We start from the raw sequence: 11663 nt of genomic DNA, 5'->3' as shown, positions 1-11663 counted from the left end.
CACTCTCACAGGCTGCAAAATAGGAGACAGACAGACAGACAGACAGATACTTTATTAATGCTAAGAGAAGGGGAGGAGGAGAGGAAACATCTGTGTCACAACACAGTTCTTTGCTAAATCTTCTTCCCTGGTTTACTTGCAAAGTATTTAAATGCTAGGGACATCACAAACCTGTAGATTTCAGTGATTGGATATCAAAGTATTCAAAAGGTCGATATTCAGTAGTCTTACTATATAAACCCCAGGAGAAAGGCTTTGTTTCATGACAATATTGTTTCTGTTCCTGCAGCAGCAAAGACTGACATAGGAATACATTGCTGTTTTTGTGGATTAAATCCTGAAACATGCTCCCATTTATTTTAGGCACACCATTTTACATATAGGCTATGGAAAGTTATTACTACATTTATAGTTAACAACATTCTCTTAGATTTTACAATTTATTATGGGAATATTATATTTGGGTGCTATGATTGCTATGATTACTGTTACAAAGATATTGATGCATTTTCCTTATCAAGCAAATTTTACTTCTTGCCAAATTTCACATTCGTAAATGTAAATTTACAAACAAAATCTGTATCAGTGCTTCATTTCTTATGAGTATGATTCTGTTCATAATATTTTTGATCACATTGTATGCTAAAAGTTCGAAATAAAAATTATTGAAGATAAAAAAAACCCCGGGCGAAACCTAGGGCGTATATGTCTATGGTTTCGTGGGTCGGGTTGGGTCCTGTGCTAACGTCATTTCCGTGCCAACGTCATTTCCGTTGTATTTTTGTCAAGTTTCAGGCTGTAACCTATGGCTGTAACCATGCTTGCAACCAGCAGGTCACATTAACCATTCGAAATAAAAGCATACAAATCGTGACTTATTACAAATATTGGCAAAAAAAAACACGTACCCAATTAAAACGTGCAGGTTGAAAACTATATTCTTTCAAAGTATTTTTGTATAGCAAATACGGAAATAATGCTTTTACCACCAATACATTTCATGATGTTTCACAATGAGGATCTTATTTTGAAAGATTGTAGGAAGCTCTATTGTATAATATGGCTGGGTGTCTTTCGACTAGCCTACTCAAATGTGATTTTGAGAGCGGGAACTATTATGGTGTAGGGAATCTGAAGAGCGTGCACTGCGTTCGTCAAACCAGTTTCTTTTTACATGGTACTGGTTACCAGTTCAGCAATGAATTTTGGATGCCAGTAATCAAAGTAAAGTAACTGGAACAATTTGTAATGCATTAGCATTAGCTCTTGTGGGCCAGTTAGTAACGCTTATAGCTAACAGGTGAGTGTTTCTCAACATTCAGGAAACGTTAGGTGACTAACTTACTTAGGCCTACACAGACAGGAAAAACGTGAAAATTAACGTTTGTTAAACTGCTATAATGTGTCTGTATAATGTAGCTGGTAGGTTTATGAGACACGATTCTTGTTTCAGATCTGTCTCTGAAGTAAGGACAGAGGAACATGGCTGCTTCCTCAGTGGAGTACACCATCGGAGGAGTGAGGATCCTCTTCCCCTGCAAGGCTTACCCATCCCAGCTGGCTATGATGAATTCAGTGAGTGTCAGCTTCACGTCTTGATAAACTAAACAAAGCAAAGCATCTGGGCTAAAATGTAAAGGGATGTATTGGGTGTTTACTCAAGGAGTAGGCTAATGAGATAATACAGCATTTGTAATTCTGAAATGGAATAATGGCAAAAGGAAGTAAATTACATAGATATGGGACACAGTTGTATCTACTTTAGTTATGTTTTAGCCATACTATGTCCTACGGGATTGGAAATTATTTTTTGTGGCTGGTGGATACCAGAATGTACCAGCCACTCAATAGATTACTGTTGTTTTTGGCTGTTGAGTAAAGCAAATCTACCAGACACTTGTATAGTTTACAAGCATTTGGCTGGTGGCTGGTGCTCATATCCAACCCTGGTATACAGAGTATTTCTTAAAAGGCCCATGAGTTGTCATTCTGACCACACACAAAACACAGAATATTTAAGCTATCTCTTTATTCTCCCATTCTTTATATATGGGTCAGTAACAAATAAGGGTTGGCAAGATGAGCAATTCAGAAATATCTTCAAAAATAGTTTCCAAAGCATGCATCAGATTTGTTAAAATGTGCATTCTGTATTTTTGTTGGTTTTATTTCATTTGAAATGACACGTGCACTATTTTTTATGAAAAGTAAGACTGAATGCTATTGAAAATGTCAAATGGTGTAACCACGAAAGAATGATAAATATTAAATATTTTATCCACCGACAGTAGATTTAAGTGTACTAAAAAAAATTTCTATTCTATATTTAAATTTTAATGAATTTTGGCAATAATGAGCAGGACATTTCCTAAAAACACCCCTTTTTTTCTAAATAGTGCTTGACAAATTATTTACAGTTTGTTAAAAAACACAGTGTTGCACTGCAAAAGTGGATTACATTTATTCCACATTTTACTCCACATTTATTTCCCTGTATATAATCATATTTTTATGAAAAAATACCAGTTACACCAAATGACACTGGGTTGTGTCATTTGGTGTAACTGGTATTTTTCATAAAAATATGATACACTGCCTGACCATGTTCCTTCTACAATCAAACACCATTGTTTGTTGAAGAAATTGACACTGAAAATCAAATATGACAGTCAACAAGGTTGTTTTTTTCATGTTATTTCAGTTCAGAAAAAAGAACATCTGACAATAGTGAGCTAATTTCTTCTACTGTAAATTCTTTGCTGAAAAAAACATTTTACAATCATGTTTCATTTTAAAATTTAACTCATGTTTTGTATCTTAAGTTCTGATAAGAAAAAAGTCACCTGACAACAACTCATAAGGGTGAACTGGTCTACTATTGTGAATATGGTTGATAAAAATTTAATGAGAGACAAAGTTCAGAAAAAAGAACATTTGACAACAATTAACTAATTTCTTCTACTGTAAATTCTTTGCTAACAACAATCATTGAATTTTAATTTTAACTTTTTAATTTAACTCATGTTTCATGTTTTGTATTTTAAATTCTGATAAGGGAATAAGTGACGTGACAACAACAACAACTCGTAAGGACGTAATTGGCCCTTGCTGCAGCATTAGCATTCATTAGCATTCATTTTCATTAGCACTCTATGACGAGCCACTTTAATTTTTAACTTTAATTTTCTATAAATGTATCATATATTAGTAATGAAATTGCAGAAATGTAATGTATTTTACAGACAGAAATTTTAATGTTTGAGTAACACTTTTAGTTTAAATGAATTATTGGATTTTTAGGTATTTTAAAGCTACTGTACAAGTTCAAAAGTAGTTTTTTTTATAATACATCTTTAATTAGCATCATAAACTACTGATATCTAACAAATTACCATCATAAACTGCTGATATTTGACATAATTGCCTATAACAGAAAGGAAATGGTGTAACTGGTTACACCATTTGACATTTCATTTTAAAATCAAATTTGACAGGCATTACCATGGACACCTGTGTAAGCACATGGCCTTAGTCTCAATATTTCAAACATAATTTGGTAAAGTAAATATTCATTTTGATAATTTTTATGAATTATTAATGTTTTTCCAGGGTCATACCATTTGACATGTAAACTTACCAAACCTGACCAGAGTCTAAAAACATCAGTTTATTAGTAATTTTAAGAGATTCTAACCTTGTCATGCAGCAGTTGTAATCATAGACATATATACGTAGACGCCGCATCGAGTGCTGGGCCGTACGTCAACGTCGCCGCCATATTGGATGTGGCAAGGCTGCGCTGTAAACTAATACAAGTAAATGGACTTAACTTCATAAAGCGCCTTTCTACAAAGAAATTTACGTTAATGCCTCTCGTTTATTCATTCACACACACACTAATATACTTGGGAAACAGTTAGGCACCAAAAACAATGTATTTGATCTTCTCAGATGGTTAAGATAAGAACTTTATTGATCCCACACAGGAGTAATTCACGTTACATCAGCTATAGAGAACAAGGTAGTGCCGAAAAACAATACACAGTATATATACATCATATCGTCGCTGTCGGGCGCAAACCTCCTATGTCCAAAACTGTTACTTTTCAGGAAATGAAAAAACCGGGTGGTTTTGTAACAACTGGACATAACATCATCAAACTTGGTGTTGTGTCTGTACATATAGCCAGATATTTGAATGTGTCATTACTTTATTAATATTTTACCCAAATCAAGGTCACGTGGAGTTAGGAGGTTTGTGACCAACGAAAGTGGAGATAGAAGGTTTGTGCTGTCACTGATTGTGACGGCCGCATTGGCTGCAGTAGCTCATTGCATTACGTTATCATCACCTTACAGGTTACAGAGTTTATTTTTACTATTTGTGTGCTGTTTTTCCTGTTAATACATTTGGCCAAAATTTATTATAAAAGATAAGTGCTATTAACAGGTAAATGATGGACTAAACTGCACTTGAACCTACTGTTTTTCACCAGCACTTCTTCTCCACTTCCGCGTCTCAGGCCTCAAAATAAATCATTATCCTTTACAGCGTTTGTGTAAATTAAACATTGTATGTATTTAAAAAGTTATTTATTTAATCTAACATTGCAAACACCAGCTGAGTGTCTCCATTCAACAGCTTGCATTATTCTTTTAGAGTTGAGTGAAGCAATTACCAACATTTCTGGCTCAATACTGCTACCTACTGGTGGGTGAGCAAAACTGAATGAATATTTTCTGAGACAATATATTTTTATTGAAAAATGTACAATAAATAACAATGGCACAACAACAATAAATAATGCCATAACTAAAAATAATGCATAGACATAGAAAACCTGCCAACCAACAATAAACACATAATGAAGATTTATACTCTGTGTGTGTGTGTGTGTGTGTTAAAATGCTTATAACATTGGTAAATTATCATACAAAAATGAATACATTATAAACAAGATTCAAATAGATTTATATTTTAAATTATGACACGTGTGTGTGTGTGTGTGTGTGTGTGTAAGTAACTTCCTGGATAATGAACATCATGAACAGCTAATAAAACAAGGAACTGCAAGAAAATTAATCTGTCTTCACAGAGCATTTTGATCAGGTAAATAACAATAACAGTACAATAACAATAACACATGTGGATACCACTGACATTTAATGACAGTAGGCACAGTATCTCACATAAGTGAGTACACCCCTCCCATTTTTGCAAATATTTCATTATATCTTTTCATGGGACAACACTATAGAAATGACACAGTCAAGTATAGTGGTGGCAGCATCATGGTTTGGGGCTGCATGAGTGCTGTCGGCTCTGGGGACCTTAGTTCATTTAGGGAAACATGAATTCCAAGCAGAGCATGATGGCCCCCCTTCAGAAACTGAGCTGCAATGCAGTTTTCCAACATGATAATGACCCAAAACACACCTAGAAGATGACAGCTGCCTTGCTGAGGAAGCTGAAGGTGAAGGTGATGGACTGGCCAAGTATGTATCCAGCCCTAAACTCACCTGTGCATCTGTGGGGCATCCTCAAGCTGAAGGTGGGGTAGTGCAAGGTGTCTTCACATCCATCTGCTCCATGATGTCATCATGGAGGAGTGGGAGAGGATTCCTGAAGCAACCTGTGAGCTCTGATGAATTCCATGCCCAAAAGGGTTAAGGCAGTGCTAGATAATAATGGTTGGCACACAAAATATTGACACCTTAGGCACAGTTTGGACATGTTCACTGTGGGGTGTACTCACTTATGTTGCCAACTGTTTAGATGTTGATGGCTGTGTTTTGAGTAATTTTCAGAGGAAGAAACACTAGGATGCGCGCGCGCATCCTAGTGTTTCAGATTGTCATAAAAGCTATGGAAGTCTTTGGGTATGATCTCCTTGAGTTTTTGGAGGTGTTTGTATTTCATCTCCTTGATCTTCAGGCTGTTTGTGTAGAGTGGTGTGACTGCAGGTGAGTCTGAGGAGGTGTGTCGGAGCTGCTGCTTTGGCAATGGTCTCCAGTCATCTGAGTGCTGGGTTTTGAAGTCCATCGTCCCATTGATGTTGTACCTAACAACATACAAAAAAATACACATCAAACAGTTAACATAAAATACAAATTATAATTTTACATAGATTATAACGTCTCATTTAAATCCTATCTCAGCACACTGCACTTTATATTATCCTGAAATACATCCTACCTCAGCACACTGCACTTTATATTATCCTGAAATACATCCTACCTCAGCACACTGCACTTTATATTTATACTGAATTTGGTCCTTACCATCACGTTCTCGGTGCTCTTTCATGTTGCTTCTATTGTGATTTACATAAACGTCTTAATATGTCTTGTTGTGATGTTATGATATACCAACACGTTTTATGTAAATGTGTTTTTAAATGTTACACAAAACGAAGACAAATGTCTTCCTTCTGTACATAAAAGGTAGACAAAGCATTTTCTATTTCATTCTATTCTATTTAATGAAAAGTAAATGTGCAGCATCATGACTTTTGACATGGACTGGTGAGAGAGACATTTTTTTTAGATTGATACTGTAGTTACCTGATGGCTCTGACATCGTGGACAGTGGGGTCACCGGGTTTGATCCCTGGGCGGATAGACCTGCAGAGCCTCAGATTGGTGAAGTCTTGGAAGAAGGTATGGTCCACATATTTGACTTCATATGGGTTGGGCTTGGACCGCGCACTCTTCATCAGGGCAACGTATTCAGCCGGGACATATATTTCCTGGTTTCTCAGATGCCTCTTGATGACACTGTGCACTGAGTCACACTGGGTTACCACCTCCTTCGTCTCCATGCAGAAGTTCAGAAGAGCGTTGCTGAGCACTGAATTGCAGTTTTGGTACCCACAACTGTCGCTCCACAAAATGTACTTTTCATGCTTCTTGTGCTCAGAAAGGAAATTGGTGACACAGGATGCAAACTCACTGGCAGACAGAGCTCCCTCACCTTCATGCCAGACATAGCAAGTGGCGTTGTTTGTAGACATGTCATAAACAGTAAAGTTGTGGACGGCTAGTTTGTTTTGTAGTAGAGAGCCGACGCTTTCAACCTGGGGCAGAGGAGGAGGGCTTGCAGATCCATGCAGACAACCATGGTTTTTGCATTATTTTTGTCCTGCGCTTTTTCAGCACGGGCTTCTTCCTTTTTGAGAAAATGGTCCTGCCACTCATTTTCTGCCAAGTTGCCAGCCTTGAAGGAGCAGCAGGTGTCACACTGGTCCTTCTTTGGATGGTAAAGACTAGGGATGGGTCACGATTTTCGAATTTCGAATAGTTGCCACGATTTTCGAATAGTGTTTTTGCTTGTGCTGCCCATCCGTAGTAAAGACCCAGGTTCTGCTGCTTAAATTCTTCAGCTAACACCTGTCTTGATAACAGTCTCAGCATCTTCTCCTCAGCAGCACAATGGTACTCTTTATGCAGGTCAGCCATGGACTGAAAGACAGGCTCCAGGTACTGTTTTGATGTGCATGACCTACAATAGTGGGAGGGCACCTTCGGGAGATCCTTTAGAAAACTCCTGATGAACTCATGAGCCTCTCATATATATTTATATTTATATTTATATATATATATATATATATATATATATATATATATATATATATATATATATATGTGTGTGTGTGTGTGTACAGTACAGGCCAAAAGTTTGGACACACCTTCTCATTCAATGCATTTTCTTTATTTTCATGACTATTTACATTGTAGATTCTCACTGAAGGCATCAAAACTATGAATGAACACATGTGGAGTTATGTACTTAACAAAAAAAGGTGAAATAACTGAAAACATGTTTTATATTCTAGTTTCTTCAAAATAGCCACCCTTTGCTCTGATTACTGCTTTGCACACTCTTGGCATTCTCTCCATGAGCTTCAAGAGGTAGTCACCTGAAATGCTTTTCCAACAGTCTTGAAGGAGTTCCCAGAGGTGTTTAGCACTTGTTGGCCCCTTTGCCTTCACTCTGCGGTCCAGCTCACCCCAAACCATCTCGATTGGGTTCAGGTCCGGTGACTGTGGAGGCCAGGTCATCTGCCGCAGCACTCCATCACTCTCCTTCTTGGTCAAATAGCCCTTACACACAGAGGTGTGTTTGGGGTCATTGTCCTGTTGAAAAATAAATGATCGTCCAGCTAAACGCAAACCGGATGGGATGGCATGTCGCTGCAGGATGCTGTGGTAGCCATGCTGGTTCAGTGTGCCTTCAATTTTGAATAAATCCCCAACAGTGTCACCAGCAAAACACCCCCACACCATCACACCTCCTCCTCCATGCTTCACAGCGGGAACCAGGCATGTGGAATCCATCCGTTCACCTTTTCTGTGTCTCACAAAGACACGGCGGTTGGAACCAAAGATCTCAAATTTGGACTCATCAGACCAAAGCACAGATTTCCACTGGTCTAATGTCCATTCCTTGTGTTTCTTGGCCCAAACAAATCTCTTCTGCTTGTTGCCTCTCCTTAGCAGTGGTTTCCTAGCAGCTATTTGACCATGAAGGCCTGATTGGCGCAGTCTCCTCTTAACAGTTGTTCTAGAGATGGGTCTGCTGCTAGAACTCTGTGTGGCATTCATCTGGTCTCTGATCTGAGCTGCTGTTAACTTGCCATTTCTGAGGCTGGTGACTCGGATGAACTTATCCTCAGAAGCAGAGGTGACTCTTGGTCTTCCTTTCCTGGGTCGGTCCTCATGTGTGCCAGTTTCGTTGTAGCGCTTGATGGTTTTTGCGACTCCACTTGGGGACACATTTAAAGTTTTTGCAATTTTCCGGACTGACTGACCTTCATTTCTTAAAGTAATGATGGTCACTCGTTTTTCTTTAGTTAGCTGATTGGTTCTTGCCATAATATGAATTTTAACAGTTGTCCAATAGGGCTGTCGGCTGTGTATTAACCTGACTTCTGCACAACACAACTGATGGTCCCAGCCCCATTGATAAAGCAAGAACCTCTTCAGGGACTCAGCCCCATCACACCACTGTACACCTCAGCGCCACCTCCTCAGGACCACAACCCCACGACACCACACTACATCCCACCTCTTCAGGGACCCAGCCCCATCACACCACTGTACACCTCAGCCCCACCTCCTCAGGACCACAACCCCACCGCACCACACTACACCTCACCTCTTCAGGGACCTGAACTGCAGTTTGGTCGACATCCTCAAGCTCTCCAGGAACAATACAGTTGGCAGCAGCAGCAGTGGCAGCAGCATCAGCTCAGACTCAGGTCCAGTCTTCAGCTCAGAGAGACAGCTATGCTGCTGTAGCCGCCAGACTCAACACCTCACCCACTGAACTGAGTCTAAAGCAGATAAGAGACATTGCAGCACTACTCTATACTATATTACTGAGCTAATGGGATGTAGAACAACACTCTGAATAATTCATAATCACTTAACTTCTTTTTTTTTTCATCACATTACATTTATTTTGCTTGTAAATCAGATATTTTTTCTAGTGGTACACTCTTCTGTTAAGGTAAAGGAAATAGCTGGAACATTCAGGGCTTATCCTCTTCAGTTTTTGGTTTGAAATCTGCAAACCCTGAATTTCTGAATAATATTAGAAATGTAGATATAATCATTTTGAATGAAACTTGGAATCAAAACCAAAATTAATCTAATTGTCCAAACAATCATATAGAACTTATTATACTCTCTGTAAAACACAGCCATATTAGGAATGGCAAAGACTCAGGTGGTTTACTCATATGGTACAAAGGAGAATATAAAGATTACATTTCACCAGTTAAAAAAGGTACAAATTACATTTGGATTAAAATTCACTCAAATATTCTAGAAAACAACAGAGATGTCTATTTATGCACAATATATATTCCACCCTCAAACTCCCCCTATTATGCAGAGGAGGTTTTTGAGGAACTCCAGAAGGAAATTTCCTTCTACCAAAGTTTGAGGTCAGTCTTAATATGTGGTGATCTTAATGCCAGAACTGGTAGAGAGCCAGACTTCATTAACTATGAAGGAAATAAACATATCTTCAAACATTCCCCTTTGTATCAGACTTGTATAAACACACAAAGACAAAGCTATGACAGCATGGTTAACAAAACTGGCAAACAGGTACTACATATGTGTAAAGGCTTGGGTCTGTACATTGTTAATGGCAGAATCAGAGGAGACTCTCTGGGCAGACTCACACAATGCTCTGTGTTAGGTAGTAGTGTTGTAGATTATGCCATTACCGACATTGAACCACAATATATAAATGCATTCACTGTATCACCACAACAGCCCTTTTCAGACCATAGCCAAATAACCCTATTTCTGAAAAAGTCAACCACTGTGAATCCAAACCCTGAGCTGAGGCTGTTTCCTCTGCCGAGGAGATACAGATGGACAGAGGAGAGCACTGCTGCCTATACCGCTGCACTAGACTCTGCTCAAATTCACAACATGCTGGATACTTTTCTCAACACCCAGTATCAGCCTGAAAGGGAAAACATAGATTTGTCCACACATCACTTAAACACAATATTTATTCAGTTGGCAAAAGAATCTAAATTAAAAATCTCACAAATTAAAAAATCCAGCATGAAACAAAAAGAGCAATGGTTTGATAAGGAATGTGCTGTATCCAGACAAAACCTGAGAAAACTGTCAAACAGAAAACACAGGAACCCAAGTGACCTAATGGGATGGCTTGAGTATGTCCAAGCTCTGAAAGAATACAAAAGACTCCTTCATGTGAAAAAAATGCATTATATGGAGGGAGAACTCAACAAAATTGAAAAAGCTATAAATGAAAACACCTTTTGGAAATTATGGAAAAACATCAACAGAAACCCACGTACAGAGACCAACCCAATTCAAAATGGCAAAATCTGGAAAGATCACTTTGATGACCTCTATAAAAATCCAGAGTGTCACGGTCTGAATCCTAACCAAATTGTAACAATAGACAAACTGAAAAAACTAGAAAGGACAGTGAAGGACAGCCAATGTGCCCTTGACTACCCCATCACCATTAAAGAAATACAGCACAAACTCAAAACCCTTAAAAATGGAAAAGCTTGCGGTATAGACAGCATTAACTCAGAGATGCTAAAACACAATAATTTAAAACTCCAACTTGCCGTGCAAAAACACTTCAACCTGGTGTTAGCAACTGGATATTACCCCAGTGTTTGGAATAAAGGTCTCGTTTCTCCTATATTTAAAAATGGAGACAAGTACAACCCCAACAATTACAGGGGAATCTGTGTTAACAGCAACCTGAGTAAACTCTTCTGTAGCGTCCTTAACACCAGATTAATCACATATCTCACTGATCATCATATTCTGTCTAAAAGCCAAATTGGCTTTTTACCCAAACATCAAACATCTGACCACATCTACACTCTCCATACACTCATCCAAAAACATGTTCACAAAAACACAAAGGTAAGATATTTGCATGTTTTGTAGATCTAAAAAAGGCTTTTGACACAATTTGGCACAATGGGTTATTTTTACAACTTCTACAATATGGAATTGGGGGTAAAATATATGATCTAATCAAATCCAAATATTCTGACAACCACTGCTGTGTTAAAATTGGAAACAAAAGAACAGAGTTCTTCAAACAAGGAAAAGGGGTGCATCAGGGGTGCAACCTGTCTCCTACTCTG

General features: G+C 38.2%; 1 protein-coding gene across 1 annotated transcript in view; it reads left to right on the top strand.

The window, feature by feature from the left end:
• The first annotated feature begins 1052 nt into the window (after positions 1 to 1052).
• Positions 1053 to 11663, top strand: part of brip1 (BRCA1 interacting helicase 1) — a 238687-nt gene continuing 228076 nt past the window's right edge. The window contains exons 1-2 of the mRNA XM_078166852.1: positions 1053 to 1300; positions 1454 to 1575. Of these exons, the coding sequence (XP_078022978.1) occupies positions 1483 to 1575 (93 nt within the window). The 5' untranslated portion in view covers positions 1053 to 1300; positions 1454 to 1482. The remainder of the gene's footprint in view (positions 1301 to 1453; positions 1576 to 11663) is intronic.

Source organism: Epinephelus lanceolatus, chromosome 4 (assembly GCF_041903045.1).
Source record: "Epinephelus lanceolatus isolate andai-2023 chromosome 4, ASM4190304v1, whole genome shotgun sequence".
Lineage (NCBI taxonomy): Eukaryota > Metazoa > Chordata > Actinopteri > Perciformes > Serranidae > Epinephelus > Epinephelus lanceolatus.
This window is presented reverse-complemented; position numbering and strand designations above follow the sequence as displayed.